General features: G+C 54.0%; 2 protein-coding genes across 3 annotated transcripts in view; both read right to left on the bottom strand.

Moving 5' to 3' along the window:
• The window catches only part of CARM1 (coactivator associated arginine methyltransferase 1), a 40511-nt gene extending 39739 nt beyond the window's left edge, over window positions 1-772 (bottom strand). For both annotated transcript variants that reach the window (XM_045990505.1, XM_045990506.1), the window contains exon 1: window positions 504-772. In XM_045990505.1, coding sequence (XP_045846461.1) covers window positions 504-723 — 220 coding nt within the window. In that variant the 5' untranslated portion in view covers window positions 724-772. The remainder of the gene's footprint in view (window positions 1-503) is intronic.
• Window positions 773-2182: 1410 nt separating this feature from the next.
• C20H19orf38 (chromosome 20 C19orf38 homolog) lies at window positions 2183-14728 on the bottom strand. The gene is made up of 7 exons (XM_045991705.1): window positions 14636-14728; window positions 13236-13544; window positions 11095-11187; window positions 9654-9681; window positions 8844-8887; window positions 7504-7541; window positions 2183-2792 (listed from the first exon to the last, which is right to left on the bottom strand). Exons 1-7 carry the CDS (start codon window positions 14664-14666, stop codon window positions 2643-2645), a joined length of 693 nt encoding a protein of 230 aa, XP_045847661.1. The 5' UTR covers window positions 14667-14728; the 3' UTR covers window positions 2183-2642.
• Window positions 14729-17779: the final 3051 nt, after the last annotated feature.

The following is a 17779-nucleotide window of genomic DNA, read 5'->3' as shown; positions in this document are numbered from 1 at the left end:
CGAGGGATGGCCAAAGGCTGCCCCCACCGCTCCATCCCTCGCCTAGGGCGGCCACACCCGCCCCCGGAGACCCCCACCTCTCCCATACCCCAGGCCCCCTTTCCTCCCACCCAGCCCCCACACCCCCGGCCGGCTACGAATTCACCTTCCCCGCTCGGCCCCCCACTTCCTGCCTGCCCCCTCCCAATCTCAGGGCCCTCACTCCCCCATTTCCCGCTTCCCACCGTACTCCGGGCACCTCACCTCTGGCCACCACGCACGCCTTCTTTTCTCTGTGCCCCTTGACATCGTTCCTCCACTGCCCTCACTCGGGGGCCCCCCACTCCCAGCTCCCTCGGCCCGGCGCCACGGACCCCACAGCAGGCCCCCACCGCTCAGGGCCCCTCACCCTCGGGGCCCCGGGCCCCTAGCTGCGGCCGCGTCCCTCCCGCCCCTGGTCCCCCGCCCGGCCCGCCTCGTGGGCAGCCCCCGCGCACCGCCCGGCCCCGGAGCCCCGCACTCACGGCTGTAGAGGGCGATGCCCGCCGCGTCCGGGCCGGCGCGCACCTCGAGGCGCAGCGCCTGCTGCTCCGCGTGCCGCTGGATCTCGCCGTTCGCGTCGCCGATGGTGAGGAGGCGGGCGCCGGGGAACACGGACACCGCCGCGCAGGGCCCCGCGCCGCCCGGGACCGCCGCCCCTGCGCCGCCCGCGCCCGGCCCCGCCGCAGCCGCCGCCGCTGCCATCTTAGATCCGGCTCCAGGCCCCACCGCCGCCGCCGCCGCCGCCGCCGCCGCCGCCGCGCCCGGGCCCAGGCCGCCGCCGCTGCCGCCGCCGCCGCTGCCGACGCGCAGGCCGAGGCCAAGGCCGAGTCAGGCAGCGCCGCCTGCCGGCCACGCTCCGCCTCGCCGCCACTGCCGCCGAGGTCCGGCCCCGTGGCGCAGCGCCCCCTGCTGGCCGCCTAAGGCACCGGGAGGGAGGGTGCCGGGGGACGGGGTCGCCCCGCCCCGCCCCGCCCCGCGCGAACGGTCGCGGCTTTGTGAGGTGGCTCCGCGGCCCAGGAACGGCGGGGACGGAGTGTGAGCCGGGGGGCGGTGCTCCGTCGCGCGGACACGCCCCTGGGCCTGGGCCCCGCCCCCCGGCCGGGCGAGGATCGGAGGGCCGCGCTTTGTACCGCGGTGCTGGAGCGGAGACGAGAGGAGGGCGGGGACAGGGGCGCGCCCTAGAGGGCGGTGCTCGACCGCGTGGACACGCCCTGGGCCACGCCCCGCGCAAATGGTCGCGCTTTGTGAAGCGGCTGCCGGGCCCGGAAAGGTGGAGGCGGGTCTGACGTCGGAAGGCTCCGACACACCTCTGCGGGTGAGCTCCGCCCCTTGGCCCTGCCCGGCTTTGTGAGGAGACCCGCGGGGGGCGGGGTCCAGCTACGAGGAGGCTCCGCCCCTGTGCCGGTCCTGCTCCCACCCACTGGATGTTGCTTTGTGAGGCGCCGGGCTCTCAACGAGGGCCTGCAAGGGGGGCGGGGCCGGCTCCAGGGACACGCCCCCAGCGTGTGGCCCCACCCCAGCCCTCCAGAAGGGAAAATCAGTTTGGGGAGGCACTCAGTCTCTGCCCTGGACCTGAATCCTTGGGAAGGCCCCCTCACCCAGCATTCAGCCGCTCCTTATCTCATCCGCATCGTCTCCGCCCCCTTCCCCCATTGCCCTCCTCCTCCATCCTTGGCCATCTATTCCTCTACAAAAAATTCTAGAATCCCTCTCTCTGGGCCCCTCCCTTAGCCCCTTCTTCCCCCTCACCGATGACTGGGCCAAGGAATCTTGCAGAGCAGGGTCAAGTGCCGCCTTCTACAGGAACACACACACACACACACACACACACACCCCTATCTTCCAAGTCCGTCTGTCACTGCTTGAGGGCGTCTTTCTCTTCTAGGGGGTCCAAAAAAGATTGTGACGTCTTTCCACCTCCTCTAGTTCCTACTCTTCTCTGGACCTCCTCATGGATGCCCCCCATCATTTCACTCACCAATGCAAGGACTTTAGCAAAGACCCCGTGTGACAGTGTCCCCCCTCCGTACCCCTACGAGCTTTCCCATATACCACCTTGACTGCATGCACCTGAGGGGTACTAGGCATCCGGTGATTAGACCCCAGACATCCTGGGCTTGAAAGATTACACTCCATAGAGACCTCGGGAACTGCTCAACCAACAGGTGTTGTAATTAATAACTTAGGCATCCCAGCAGGACAGGCCAACAGAACATACCCCGGGTACCCTATGTTCCAAAAACCCGGTTGGGTTGGTCAAGTCAGATGTGGCGAGGGGAGGAGGAAATCGGACGGGTGTGTGGAGGGCCCAGACCGCTTATGGCCCAGCTGGGGGCCACAGGGATCCTAACATCTCCTTCTCACTGGTCTGAGAAGCTGGGAACCCAAAGAGAGTCTTCCTGCTTTCTGTCCAGACACCAGGACAATGTCTGTGGCCCCTCTGCTACTCCTGCTTCTCTGTGAAGAGGGTCCCAAAACCAAGGATTCCCTTTGCCTCCTCTGTCAATTCCCTGAGAAAACAGCAGCCAGAAATCCCAGAGTAGCTGGAGGGACTTCAGGCCCTTGAGAGAAGGGGCTGAATGGAGAATGCACAGACACAGAGGGGCCCCCGGTCCTCAGCCTCACTGGCAGGCCCGGAAAGTGCTGAATTCGGGGGGCTCAGGCGAGGATGATGTGGAGGTGGGCCTTTTCCGGGGCCCAGAGCTGCCGGGTGTCTCGGCGGAGCCTGAGCAAGCATCCAGAGTGGCTGCATCTTCTTCTGGATTCATTTTCTTTGTCCATGGAGGGAAAACAGAGAACAGAGTGATTTGAGGTTCCAGGATCCAGGGTCTCCCTACATTCTGAGTCTGAGACACCCCCCCCCCGCCCCCGCCCAGTCCATCCGGTCTCATTTCAGCCCCACATACCACCCCACAGCTTCAGGACCCAGATCCTGTCCTCTGTCCTCCTGCCTATCTGGATGCTGAGAAGGGAAGCAGATAGCATGGGTTCGAATCCCACTCCCACCTTGTCCCACTGAGTAACTTAACCCCTCTGAGCCTCAGTTTTTCCTTTTGCACAATGGGGAGAATGCTCCCGGACCCCTCCTAGAGCTGCTACAAAACATGGAGGAATTAGATAGATAAAGTGGCTAGCACATAGCAAGCGCTAATAGTTAAGTGAACAAAGTTGTGACCATTATCTCTTCCCCTTCCCCGCCTTGTCGCCCTGTTCTGGGCTCCCACAAAACCTGCCTCAAAAGTCTATCCTCTCCTCTACCATAGACGCTCTTGCCCCAAATGCCAGTCAAGAAGAGATGAACTTGGGATGCCTGGGTAGCTCAGTTGGTTAAGCGTCTACCTTTGGCTCAGGTCATGATCCCAGGGTCCTGGGATCGAGTCCCACATCAGGCTCCCTCCTCAGCGGGGAGCCTGCTTCTTCCTCTGTCTCTGCTGCTCCCCCTGCTTGTTCTCTCTCTCTGACAAATAAATAAATGAATAAAAATCTTAAAAAAAAAAAAACAGAAGAGATGAACTTGATAAAACTGAAGTTTGGTGGGTGAGAGCAGACTGGGGTTCCATCACAGCCCCATACGTCCCTAGCTGGATGATCTAAGTAAGGCCATAATTAGCTTCTGTGTCTCTGTCTGGTAAAAAAAAAAAAAAAAAAAAAAAAAGTTGGGGCGCCTGGGTGTCTCCATCAGTTGTGTGTACAACACTTGATTTCAGTTAAGATCATGATCTCAGGGGGCGCCTGGGTGGTTCAGTGGGTTAAGCCTCTGCCTTCGGCTCAGGTCATGATCTCGGGGTCCTGGGATCGAGCCCCACATTGGGCTCTCTGCTCAGCAGGAAGACTGCTTCCTCCTCTCTCTCTGCCTGCCTCTCTGCCTACTTGTGATCTCTGTCTGTCAAATAAATAAATAAAATCTTAAAAAAAAAAAAAAAGATCATGATCTCAGGGTCCTAGGATCCAGGCCGCCATCCAGCTCCCTGCTCAGCAGGAAGCCTGCTCTTGATTCTCTCTCCCTCTGCCCCTCCCCTTGCTCTCTCTCTCTCTCAAATAAACAAAATTTAAAAATTTAAATTAAAAAAAAATGTCAACCCCACTTCCTAGGGCATCCTAGAGCAAATATCAGACCTTCAGCAGGATATCATGATACAAGCTAGAGAACGATTAGCTGTCTCACTTTTATTTCAGCCATCGAATGCTTCAAAAAGAAACTAGAATTGAAAGCAGGGACTCAGACAGATATTTGCATACCCTAATTCATAGCAGCACTGTTCATAATAGCTGAATGGAGGAAACAGCCCAATTGTGCATCAACAAATGAACAGAAAGCAAAATTCTGCCTTCAACAAGAATAAAATTCTGACACCTGCTACAACATGAATGAACTTGAAGACATTATGCTCAATGAAATAAGCCAGACACATGGGGTGCCTGGATGGTTTAGTCGGTTAAGGGTTGGCTTTGGGCTCAGATCAGGATCCCAGGGTCCTGGGATGGAGCTCTGCATGGGGGCCCCCTACTCAGCGGGGAGTCTGCTTTTCCCTCTCCCTTTGCCCCTCCCCCATGCTTGTGCATGTGTTCTCTCTCTCTCTCAAATAAAATCTTTTCTGTAAAACACCAGACACAAAAGGATGAATATTATATGGCATCATTTCTACATAAAATGTCCAGAATACGCAAATCCACAGGGAGAGAAAGGAGCATGGTAGATGCCAGGGGCTGGGGTTGGTTAAGAATGAGAAGTTAGTATACAGTGGGGACAGTTTCATTTTTGCAGGACAGAGTTCTAGAGATCGATGGCGGTGATAGTTGCACAAGGGGAATGCACTTAATACCACTGAACTGGACCTTAAAAATGGCTAAAGGAGCTCCTGGGTGGCTCAGTCCTTAAGCATCTGCCTTCAGCTCACGTCGTGATCCCAGGGTCCTGGGATCAAGTCCTGCATCGGGCTCCCTGCTCAGGGGGAAGCCTGCTTCTCCCTCTCCCACTCCCCTTGCGTGTATTCCCTCTCTCCCTGTCTGTCAAATAAATACATAAAATCATTTTTTAAAATGGCTAAAATGGTCAATTTTATGTTACGTGTATTTTACCGTAATGAAAAAAAAAAATACCTAGAAAAGATCTCACTAGAATTTACTGTGAAGGAAAGGAAGCATGGTAGTGTGGCTAGCATGCTATCATTTATGGAGAAAGCATGAGGATAAACACCCCCTCTTTTCACTTTTGCTTGCATTTCCAAGAAGCTCGTAGTGGTGGTGGCTGTTTGCATGTGGAGGAGGAGACCACGGAGTGGACAGGGGTTACTGACAGAAGGATGCTTTACTGGATAAATAATTTGGACATATGGATATATTTCAAATGAAAAAAAAAATTTTTTTTAAAGTAGGCTCTGGGGGCGCCTGGGTGGCTCAGTGGGTTGAGCCTCTGCCTTCGGCTCGGGTCATGATGTCAGAGTCTGCTTCCCCTATTTCTCTGCCTTCCTCTCTGCCTACGAGTGGTCTCTTTCTCTCTGTGTCAAATAAATAAATAAATAAATAAATAAATCTTTAAAATAAAAAAAAGTAGGCTCTGTGCCCAACATGGGGCTTGAACTCACCACCCTGAGATTAAGAGTCACATGCTCTATCCACTGAGCCAGCCAGGTGCTCCCCTCCCCCAAGTTTTTAAATTAAAAATATATATACATATATAGTCACAAGGACTAAGATACTTTAAAATTTTTTCTCCCTGTCTCTGTTTCCACTTGTTTCATTTTCCCTTTTTCAAAAAAAGGAAAAAAGAAAAATCCCCAGGGTGCTGGTGACTTGAGCAGCACGTCTTCTCACAGAAAGTTTTAGAATTTGCCCTGCCTGCTGGATTTTGGGCAGGGGGAGGGTTTTGTTTTTTGTTTTGTTTATTTGTTTGTTTTCCATTTTTTGCTTTTTCTTAACACCATAGGATTTGTCCCGGAACTGAGACCTCACAGGGCTGAACTGAACGGCGGGGCCAAACCCCTTCCTTCCCACATTCATACACAGTTTAAATTTCCTTGCTCCTCTCTCCGGAACCCCAGTATCGCGTCTGCACCTGCCGTTGGGCGTCGCCGGGTAAGGGGGCGCGTCTCTGGTCCCTCCATGCCCGCGGCTCCCCGGGACTCCCAGCCGCCTCCCTCCGCCCTCTCCCTCCGTCCATCATCCGCCGTGTTTGCTGTCTGACCAGCATCCGTTCCCTTCTTCCACCTCCGCTGCCGACACGCTGGACCAAAGCACCTACCACTTAGCACGCCTGGACCAGCACGGTCGCCTCGGTCCTGGTAACCACTCCCCACCCTCGGAAGACACATTCCGGTCGGCCCACGCCCCCCAAGTCTGTCCTCCCCGCAGCCGCCAGAGGGCGCGGGTGAGCACCTGAATCGGTCACCTCTCCCCCGCCCCCACTTCCTCGCCCGGGAACCCTCCAGGGCTCCCATCACATCGGGGCAACAAAGTTCTCCGCGAGGCTCCCCTCGACTCTCCATTCGGCTCCACTCCAGTTATCCTGGACGGTGCCAAGAACGTGTCCCGGGCCTGTTGGCCATCTCTGAGACTTCCTGGATCTCCCATCTAAGTGAGAAGTAAGCTTCCTTCCCTCTCACTCCTACCCCATGTGGCATCGTCTGTCTCCCGGCCACCCCCCGGGAGAAATTAGAAAGCTCTGAAGAATTAAAGGCCTTGTCCTGTTCTTGTCCCAACACCCAGGAACGGTGTGTTGAACCAACCCAACCCTCCCGCATTAAGGTGCCCTTGGCACACCAACTCCCCACCCAGGCTCCCGGACTGCAGTCCCAAAGTGCCCACTTGCAAAGGGGCAGATTACAAAGAGACCTTCCGCACCTGTAAGAGAAACGCTCAGCTTGGAGATTTAAGCTGAAATCCCTGAAACTAAACATAAAAACAGGCTTTTCTTTACCAGGAGGGGACTACAGTGTGCATCAGACCGTTACAAAGCATGTGAGTCACACCAGTCACCCCGAGTCCCCTGTCACCATTCTGTAGGGTCGGCCCCATCGTGTGCAAAGGCGGCTCAGGGACCCTGTCCAGGGCCATCAGACGGCCTGGACGTGGCTGTCTCCCATCCCCTGGGATTTTCCAGAGCCAACTCTCAGCTCACAAACAAATCCCTGCTCAGGGATTCTGGGCTTTTCCCAGCCCCCCGCCCCCAAACTCAAAGATATCGGGTCAGCCCAGCCTGATGGTGGTCTTCCGGAGGTTAAGACAATCAGCAGAAACCCAGGACCAGGGGCACCTGGATGGCTCGGTGGGTTGGGGCCTCTGCCTTCAGCTCTGGTCATGATCCCAGCGTCCTGGGATCAAGCCCCACATCGGGCTCTCTGCTCAGTGAAGAGCCTGTTTCCCTTCCTCTCTCTCTCTGCCTGCCTCTCTGCCTACTTGTGATCTCTGCCTGTCAAATAAATAAATAAAATCTTAAAAAAAAAAAAAGAAAGAAACCCAGGACCAAGAAATGCAATGACTTACCATGGAGATGGCAAACAGAGAGTTATCGAAGGTCATATCTGAAATGCAAAAAGAAAGGAAAGCCCAGTGCCAGTATAAAATCCCTGCTCACTGCCCTCCGGGGGCCGTCCCCTCAGAGCCACAGGCCTCAAGTCAACTGCGAGGAAGGGCTTGGGACCCATCTCCCAGCGTGCTTTGCTCCCTTCCAGCCCATTCCGCAAGGTGAACCATTCCCAGCTGTAAACTGAACTGCGTTTTTCTCCTCAGAGCCCTCCCCCAGGGGCCTCTTGTGGCCCTCTGATAAATGGGTTTCTCCTCTCTACTCCCACTTTCCGGAACTCCTCTCAGCTCCTCCCCCACCCCAGGCTCTCCCTCTATCCTCTGCTCTCCACCTGCCTCCACACACCCCCCTGCCCCGCATCTCTGCCTAAACACCACTTCCTCCCGGGACTGCCCTCCTGGCCCCAGACAGGGTCCCGCAGGCCATGGACTGTTTCCCCACTGCAGGATGGGCTTGTGAGCAAAGACCACCTGTCTGGGTCATTGAGGGACGCCCCCCAATCGTTAGCACATAGTAGGTACTCAGTAAAAGTATGGACCCGTGGGAGCTCCTGGGTGACTCAGTTGGTTAAGCCTCTACCTTCCGCTCAGGTCATGATCCTACCATCCTGGGATCAAGGCCGAGTGGGACTCCTTGCTCAGGGGAGGGGGGCTGCTCCTCCCTCGGCCTGCTGCTCCCCCTGCTTGTGCTCTCTCTCTCTCTCTCTCTCTCAAATAAATAAATAATCTTTTTTAAATTAAAAAATAGTGTGGAACAGTGAAAGAAGTACAGAGAATGGAATTTCTCCGCTTGGCGCCCCTCCCTGAGCGTCCCCCGCCCCCTGGTGGAAGCCTCCAGGATGACACGTTCTGGATCACAAACGGGGCACCACTTAAGGACAGGGCCAGGCAGTCTGTCCCCCGTGGAACTGAGGGTCCGGCACTGGAAGCAAGTGTTACATACACACTCGTGTTTCTCCCGAGGGGTAAGAAGAATGATAGGGTGCTGAAGGCAGGGAAACAGAAACACATCCCCGGTCTAGGGAGTCAGGGAAGGCTTCCCGGAGAAGGCGGCCTCTAGACCAAGACCAGAGGGAGGAAGAATGTTGTAGGCAGAGGTTAGGGTGACTAAAAGGCCCGAGGATGAGGCGGAGAGAGAAAGTGAGAGGTGAAACCTGGCCCTGGAGGGAGGGGAGGGTGTGTTCTTGACCCTAAGGGAAGTGAGCCGGGGCAGAGAGGCTCAGTAGCAAGGAAGGAGACCCGCTAGCATTTGTGAGGGGGTGAGCCTGCCCTGGCAGGGATAGGAGTAAGAAGGTACATACCTGTGGTGGCGAAGTTGATCTGAACCCAGCAGGATTCCCGCTGTCTGCAAAGGGATTTGGAAGAGTGACGACCCGCTCCTCTCAGGCCAGAGGGTTGTTCCGGGACCCCTGGCTCCAAACTTGGCCTTCACTCCCCACCTTTCTTTGCAGCCTCCCCCGAGTCCCCTCAGAAGGAAGTTCTCTTCCAGGAGCCGCATCGCCTGGTGAAGTCGGGATTGGATCCCTGGGGCTGCTCCTAGCTCTATGCCACCAGGCAGCGCGGGGTCCAGCCCTCTCTCAGGGGAGAAACTGAGGCCGGGGCCGCTGCCTACAGCCTACAAGTTGGGCACCGCACAGCCCCAGAGGGTGCCACTCACCTCTCCCAACTCTGACTTCCTAGAGTATTACAATCATTTTGGGCAGTCAGCGGTTAAGGGATGTGAGCACGACTCAGCCACTTGCTCCCTGCATGGCTAGGTTGAGCCTCAGTCTCCTTGTCTATAAAATGGGACTACTTGTAAAGGCCAGCTCCTGCAGCAGCTGTGAGCAGCTGTGGAATCCTGCAGCGGCTCCTAGCACAGTGCTCCGCACACCCTAAGTGCTTTATAATTGACCCCTGTTCCTCTTAAGCAGCCCTCCCACGAGAGGGCGCTGTTTGGAATGGAGACACCCACCCCCGCACCCAGCACCGGAAGTGCCCCTCTGTCCCCAGAACCTGGCCAGGTCTCAGAGTCCTTAACATGCATCAGGAGCTTCTACCCCATACCCACCAACCATCTGGTGTTTCTTTCCCCCAAAGCACCCTTTGAGGATCTCCAGAAATGATCTCACCTTTTCTTCTGTAAATTTTTTACTTTAACTGGGAACAAAAAAAAAAAAAAATTATTAGATTTTAGTGGTGGTTGCCTCCTAGTTGCAAAAACAAAACAAACAAGACTCCAGGGGCGCCTGGGTGGCTCAGTGGGTTGAGCCTCTGCCTTTGGCTCAAGGTCATGATCTCAGGGTCCTGGGATCGAGTCCTCCATCGGGCTCTCTGCTCAGTAGGGAGCCTGCTTCCCCCCTCCCTCTGCCTGCATCTCTGCCTACTTGTGATCTCTCTCTCTCTCTCTGTCAAATAAATAAATAAAATCTTAAAAAAAAAAAGTCTCCAAAGTCTCCCTCATACATTTGTGACCCAACCTTGCCTTCTCCTCTGGCAAATGTGCCACTCACAGGAGAGCTACTGCAAAACCCTCCCCACCGCCCAATTACCTGAGTCATGTGTATTGGTAAAAGCGTCAAACAAGCATGTAAAAAAAAATTTATTTTTAAGATTTTATTTATTTATTTGACAGAGATCACAAGTAGGCAGAGAGGCAGGCAGAGAGAGAAGGAAACAGGCTCCCTGCTGAGCAGAGAGCCCCATGCGGGGCTCGATCCCAGAACCCTGGGATCATGACCTGAGCTGAAGGCAGAGGCTTAATCCACTGAGCCACCCAGCCACTCTTAAATAACTTTTTTTTTTGTTAAAGATTTTATTTTAAGTAATTTCCATACCCAGCGTGGGACTCGAACTCACAACCCCAAGATCAAGAGCTGCGTGCTCTACCTACTGAGTCAGCCAGGTGCCCCCTACTACTGTTTGGCTTGGTTTTGTTTATTGTCAGTTGCAGTGATTGACAGGAGCTGGGGAGGAGGAACGGTGAGTTCGTGTTTAAAGGGGACAGAGGGGGCGCCTGGATGGCTCAGTGGGTTAAAGCCTCTGCCTTTGGCTCAAGTCATGATCCCAGGGTCCTGGGATGGAGCCCTGCATCCGGCTCTCTGCCCAGCAGGGGGCTTGCTTCCTCCTCCTCCTCCTCTCTCTCTCTCTCTCTCTGCCTGCCTGTCCGCCTACTTGTGATCTCTGTCTGTCAAATAAATAAATAAGATCTTTAAAAAAATAATAAAGGGGACAGAGTTTCAGTCGGGGCAGATGACAAAGTCGTGGTGATGGTTGTGTAACAAATTGAATGTACTCAATGCTGCCGAACTGGACACTTAAAAATTAAGGGTTGAAATGTGAAACTTTGTGTTATACATATTTTATAATTTAAAAATATGTCAGCTTCCCCCGCCCCACCACCAACACTGGTGGAATCTGGAAGAATTCTTTACTGCAAGGTTTGGAGTAAGACCTCCCTAGCTGTGTGCCTCCGTGCTCCTAAAAAATGGGTGTGATCGGGGGCTCATTTACACGTCCCAGCAGTTGCACATCGGGCAGCCTCTGGGGTACACCACCTCTGCCTGCTGTTACCTTTCCTGACCACCACGGCAATGGCCACCAGCCCAGCAAGGAGAAGGAGGGCTCCAGCCAGGCTCAAGGAGAGTGCCAGTATCCAAGTGGGCACTAGAGGAACATGAGAAAAAGAGGGGGGGCAGGTTATGGAGTTGTGGGGTGCAGGGTGAAGGTGTGACACCTGTCATTCCTCCAGATTACCTTTGGGGAGCCAGCCCCTCCCCCATACTGCCCAACCATTTGACTTGGGTGTAGCTGGACCCTGGGGATCTGACAAGTCTTGTGACCGGTCAATTACCATATCCCCCACCCCCCAGTCGCGGTGATTCGTTCAGGGATGGGCATGTGGGCAAAGCAGAGCTAAGGAGAGCTGATTCTGAGTCTTGGCTCCACTACTGGGAAGAGAGGGTTACTCCTCCGGCCAGCATTTCAACGCTGGTAGGATATATATCTGGAGCTCCTAGGCACAATTTTGACACCATGAAGAGGGTTCTTGCCTGAGAATAAGACACAAAAAAGCAGAGCTGAGAGCTGGCAAATGATTCCTGACTTCTTTGAGCACCTGGATCCAGCCATGCCTGAAGTCAGTGCTGCACACTGACTTCAATTTGGCAAACCAACACATTCTCTTTTGTTGCTGAAGCCAGTTTGAGTCAAGTTTCCAGTTACTTGCAGCCTGAGAGTCCTGCTGGCTTCAGCCTGATACGAGGGGCGTCAGATGACATCCACCCCCAGCCCCATGGTGGACCCTGAAAGCCATGCAGAGGTCAGCCACAAAAGCATGAATCTCCAGCTTCACCGTTTACTTCTCTGCAAGGGATATGACTTCCCCTCCCTGGAGAGAGGGGATCTCTCAGGGAGGACAGGAGGAGATGACCCAATCCCTATGGAGACCAGGAGCTAAGCCAGGAAGGGGAGGGAACAGACGTATACTTGATATTCTCACACTGTTAGCCCTTGTTCATTCATTCACCTGGGGCAGGAGGGCTGTTGTTCCCTCCCTACTCTGAGACCACAGACTCAAGGTGATTGAAGGGGCCTTTGACGGTGGAGCTCAAAGACACAGACTGTTTTGCCACCGCAAGGCACTGGGGCTTCCGTGAGCAACAACGTCCTCTTTAAGTGGGGCTTCTGCGGGTAACAAAGTTCTCTTTGCAGCTGGAAAGTTCTGACGGGTGGTGAAGCAGAAGCTCTACCTGGAGACTCCCCTCCCCCCTCCCTCCTGCTCCTTGATCCACAGCCCACACCCAGCCTCCTGTCCTGAAAAGACCACAGGAAAATATCAGTCTTCCAGGCCTTCTGTCTCATTCCGACAAAGAAACGAAGTCCCTGATGCAGCCAAAGGCCCTGCACGATCCTCCTTGCCACCTCCGTGCCCTCTTCTCCCCCAACTTCTCTCCTTGCCCACTATGCTTCAGCCCCACAGAGCGCCCCGGTGTTCCTCAAACATGCCAGACACGTGCCAGCCTCAGGGCCTTTGCACAGCTGGCTCCCTCTACCGGGGACCCTTTTGCCGTAGATCCCCACATGGCTGCCTCCTCATCATTCAGGTCTTTGCTCAAATGTCGCTCCCTCAGAGGCTTTCCCTGACCACTCTCCTCTGTACTTAAGACGATGCCCTTCCCTAGCTGGTACTTTATCCCGGCCTCTTTATTTGGCCCCTGCTGGCTACACTGAATATTTTCTGGCCTCCCTGCTTCTCCCCTGTCTGCCTCCCCTCCGACTGTCAGCTGGGGGAGGTAAGGACATCGTTTCACTCGCTGCTGAAACTGCAGGTCCAAGAACAGGGTCTGGCGCATAGGGGGTGCTCAAAACTGGTACGCGGCCAGGAGGGGGGCAGGGCAGCGGAGTGTGGAGGGTTAAGGCCTGGATATTGGGGCCCATGGGATCCCAGCTCTGCTGCCCTGCTAGCTGTGCAACTTGGCCAGATCCCTTCATCACCTGTGCCTCAGTTTCCTTATCTGCAAAATGGGGAGCATCGCTGAACCCGTCGCGTGGGATGACTGTGAGAATTTAGCAACGAAAGGTGAGTGAGCCCTGGCCAGCTGGAGGCCTGGCTCGTTCCACGGAGGCTTCCAAGCAGAGGGAACAGCACGGGCAAAGGCTCGGCGGTGAGCCAGTGGAGCCGTGGGCTGCGAGGGTGGGCAGGAGGGTCTTACCTGGGTAGGAGACGTTTACCGCCTCACTGGGATCTGACAGCTGCGGCTTCAGGTCCTCACTTAGCACCCGATACTGGCAGTGAAATGGGCCCCCCGGAGCCTCCCTGCCACCGCCGCTTAGGTTGAAGGTGACCCCAAGTTGGTCCACGGGTGCCTGTAGGAGCTGCACCTCCTGCCCACCACGGTAGAGCGTGAAATTTGCCCCCGGGAAGCCCTCAGGGGCCGTGCAGGCGATGTGGATGGGATCTTCCTGGCTGCTGGGGTGCGGGGGCACCAGCAGGATGGACGGCGCTGGGATTGCCAAGGAGCCTGTAATGCAGAAAAAGGGAGGCAGGCTCAGTGGTTAGAGCAGAGGCGTTTCCTGGCTCTGTGGCCTCGGGCAAGCGGCTGACCCTCTCTGGGCCTCAGTCTTTCTTTACAAGTAGGTAGTCGGCCCTATCCCAGCGCTATGTTGAGGGGTTCGGGGACTAGGCACCTGGGAGGGGGTTGCTGCGTTTGAGTCATTTTATTATCGTCGCAGTGGCTATTACATAGCGACGCGATCATAGCCTTACTACTTCCATCAACAGCCCTCACCCGATGCCCGGCCCTGTTAGATGCTGGGGATGGAACATGAACGGGATGGACAGATAGACATGCCTGCCTCGAGGAGCGGACGTTCTCAGGGAGACAAGAAGCACCGGGCAGCCCATCAGACAGGGTCATGGGAAGCCTGCCCTTGCTGGGGAGGCCATGGAGGGCTTCCCTGAAGAGGGGACATAGGACTAGGGGAGAGTATTCCGGGCAGAGGGAAGAGCTCGAGCAAATGCTGGGAGGATGGAAGGGGTGTGGGGTCTTCAAGGAGGCCAGGGTGGCTGGAGCGGATGAGCCAGGGAAAGGATGGGAGGAGCAAAAGGGGTTCTCCTGTTTCCCAGGCCATGGTGAGGAATTGGGGTTTGGGGGGTACAGTTTCCTACAGGAGGTACCAGTGTCTCCCCAGCTAGCCCCAGGCTCCCGAGCAGAGCTCAGGAGAGGTCTACTCAAGCCTCTCCCTCTTTGGCCTCTAGACTTTTGCCTGGGTTCCCCTGGCCCCCAGCAGAATCTCCTGTTGCCCCAGCCCCGGAGGTAACAGCCTGCAGAAGCCAAGCAAGCGGGGCTGAGTCATGGGGCGTGGGCACCGCCGTCCCCAGCAGGGTGGGATTTCTGATAGCCTTGATGTGCGGGTGATGAGGAGCACCCTAAGACAAAGCCATGCTCCTGGGGGCATTTCCAAAACTCTGGGGCAAATCTGTCAGTGTTTAGCCTCCTCCAGCACCTGGGGAAGGCACCCCTGGGCTGCTTTCTGCCTCCAGAGCAGAGGTCAGGTGGGCAGGGGCGGTTGGAGCGGGGTGGGGCTGATGCAGGGGGGACAACGGGCTCACCGGCTGCAAAGAGCAGGATGGTCCAGGGCATCTCTCCTCCCGAGTTTGGCCGGGAAATCTGGCTGAGGCCAGCGTGGCCCACGGCTCACCGCCAGCTCCTCCTGTGGGGCCAGAGCAGGGAAAGGAGAACCAGGGCTGATTGGAACGAATGTTTCCTCACTGGCAGGAAGTTGCACACACACGCTCAGCTGCCGAAAGGGACTCTCTCCTCTCCCCACCCCTTCCACAGACGCACATCAGATTCAGGCACTTCGCTGCACCTTGGTGGCCACATTTCTGCAGAGATGGGAGGAGGGACACATGGCTAAGATGATCAGGTGTGTGTGTGTGTGGGGGGGTTTCCTCCCTGAGAAGACAATTTCTGGTTGGGATGAGGCTGTTTGGGAAACCCATGCCCAAGACACAAACCTCAGCCCAACCTGTTCCAAAGTGGAGACATGTTGGGCAGAGGTTGATAGAGCATAGGGGTTAGTGCTTGGCCTCTGCACTTCTGGCAAGGCATGGTCCATCTCTGAAGCCTCAGTTTGCTGCTCTGCAGAATGGGGTTAAGAGTTGCAGGTATTAGATCCAAAGAACTCATAATATATACCAAAATGTAATGCTAGAGGTGTGAGTGCTCCCCGTGTGAGGCCATGGGAGCATCACCATCCTGGTGAAAGAGAACAGTAGGTCCAGAACCGAGGGCATGATATAGTTTACAGAATAAATTGCCTCCCGTTTACAACCCAGAAACTTCCAAAGGTCTGTCTTACCAGTAAGTTTGCTTTGGTCTCTCTCAACATTTCTGTTCAAGTCAGGCAGGTCCACCTGGAGGTTTACACTAGGGAAGGACGTTAAGTGTGTGGTCACTAAACAACAAAAAAGGGCCATTATGCTGGACGTTTTTATTTGGATACATGAGGCTCATTCCAATGTCAGGACCTTTGCACGTGCTGTCTCTGCTGCCTGGGGCACAATTCTATTAATCTGTTAAAATTCCACTTCTCTTTCAGGTTTCAGCTTAAATATCACTTCTGGGAAATCTTTCCAGATCTCTCTGGACTTAGAAAAATTTCCTTGCTGAATTATACTACAGTGTCTTGTAATTTTCTTTTATTGAAATTAGCATGCTTGTATTTTCAAAGAATTTGTCTGTTTCATCTAAGTTGTAGAGCTTATCAGTAAAAACTCTTCATATTCCCTTATTATCCTTTTAATGTCTGTAGGGTCTGTGGCGATGCCCCTCTTTCAATGGTAACGTGTTTTTTCTCTTTTCTTGAATAGTCTTGGTAGGGGTAAATCAGTTTTCTTAATCTTTTCAAAGTACTAGCTTTTAGCTTTGCTATTTTTCTCTATTTTCTGCTTTGGATTTCATTGTTTTTTGTCTTATCTTTATTTTTTCTTTCTTCTATTTACCTTATGTTTCATTGGCTCTTCTTAGCTTCTCAAGATGGAAGCTTAGCTCATCGATTTTAAACATTTATCTCCCAATATAAGCATTTAAAGCTATATATTTCCCTCTAAGTACTGCTTTAACTGCATCTCACACATTCTGACTTGTCGTGCCCAAGTTAGAAATATTTTATTTCCCTTATGAATTTTTTCTGGGGCTCATACTTTATTTAGAAATGTGTCAATTTCCAAACATTTGGGACTTTTTGGATAGCTTACTGTTCGTGATTTTTTAATTTAATTCCTTTGTGGCCAGGGAATGCACTCCATATAATTTCCATCCCTTGAAACCGGGAGATACTTTAATGGCCCAGAATATTTTGATCCACATTCTTTATGCACTTGAAATGAAAGTACACTCTGCAGTTGTTTTAAATAATAGTTTGTAAACATCCATTAAATTAGGTCATCGTGATTTATAGAACATGCTTGAGTTTATCGAAATCATCCAGTTCTCTTCCTTCCAGGGTGCAGGGGTGGGTCTGTGGTGCCTCCTGTAGTTTCCCAATGCCTACCCCAGTGGTTGGCACACAGTGAACCACAACTATTTCTTGATTGTCTGACCTGAAAGTCAAAAATTATTCAGTCTATTTTTGTCGCTCTATCCTGGCTGTGTAAGATACAGAGTTAAGAGCGACTCCTGGCTTATTTATTCCACCAGCTCTTTACTGAGTGCCACGAAGGGCTCAGAACTGTGCTGAATGCCAGGGACACTATGAGGAAGAAAAACTCCTGCCCTCAGGATGCTCAGAGTTCGGTTAGAGGGTCGGACAGCCAGACGATGACAGTCTAGTTGGTGTAGTGCTCTCATGGAGGCAGTCACTGAGGGGAGCTCTTAACCTAGCTTCTTCTGGAGTTTCAGGGAGAGTTTCTGGGAGGAGGTGTTATCTTTTTTTTGTTGTTTTTAAAGATTTATTTATTTATTTGACAGACAGAGATCACAAGCAGGCAGAGAGGCAGGCAGAGAGAGAGGAGGAAGCAGGCCTTCCGCTGAGCAGAGAGCCTGACGTGGGGCTCGATCCCAGGACCCTGGGATCATGACCTGAGCCGAAGGCAGAGGCTTTAACCCACTGAGCCACCCAGGCGCCCCAGGAGGTGTTATCTGACTCCAAAAGCCTGAGAAGGAGACAAGGGGAGGACATTCTAGGTAGACGTAATAATATGTGCGAAAGACCTTGGATGAATGCGAGGACTTCATCCTGGGAGCATTTAACCTGGTGCAAGAATCTTTAACCTGGAATTTTGAATTCAGAAAAAGAGACACACTTACCTGTATCAGTCAGCTTTCGTACAGATAACGCCTAGAAGAGGTACAACTAGGAGTCATGGGGAGGCTGAAGGGAAATCAGCAAGGGATGTGACTCCCCAGCTCAGGAAGCTGTGACCAGCCCGGGCCTGATGTTGCTAGGGCAGGAGCTGCTTGTGGAACTTAGGGATAGCCGGAGTTGCAGGCTTTGGTAGAAACACGGAGCCCAACAGGGTGGGAGCCAGAGTATATGTTTACCTACACCCACTTCTCCTCCAGCCCTCGGATCTCCTACCGGGGCCAAACCCAACTGGATGTGAAAGGAAAAGGCAGCTAAGTTGGCCTGCTGTGTAGAGATCAGCCTCCAGGGGCACAGAGCAGGGCAGGAAGGGGTGGAGAAGGGCTCAGGTAGGGCACACAAAGACTGCCTAGCACACACACTCAGAATCTTTCGGTTATAATTTCAG

This window comes from Meles meles, chromosome 20, assembly GCF_922984935.1.
Source record: "Meles meles chromosome 20, mMelMel3.1 paternal haplotype, whole genome shotgun sequence".
NCBI classification, from domain to species: Eukaryota; Metazoa; Chordata; class Mammalia; order Carnivora; family Mustelidae; genus Meles; species Meles meles.
This window is presented reverse-complemented; position numbering and strand designations above follow the sequence as displayed.

Coding starts and splice junctions, on each gene's coding strand:
- C20H19orf38 (XM_045991705.1), bottom strand. CDS start 14,666: ATGCCCTGGACCATCCTGCTCTTTGCAGCCG. Junction 8,888..9,653: donor AAAAATTTACAGAAGAAAAG/GTGAGATCATTT, acceptor ATCCCTTTGCAG/ACAGCGGGAATCCTGCTGGG. Junction 7,542..8,843: donor GATCAACTTCGCCACCACAG/GTATGTACCTTC, acceptor TTTGCATTTCAG/ATATGACCTTCGATAACTCT.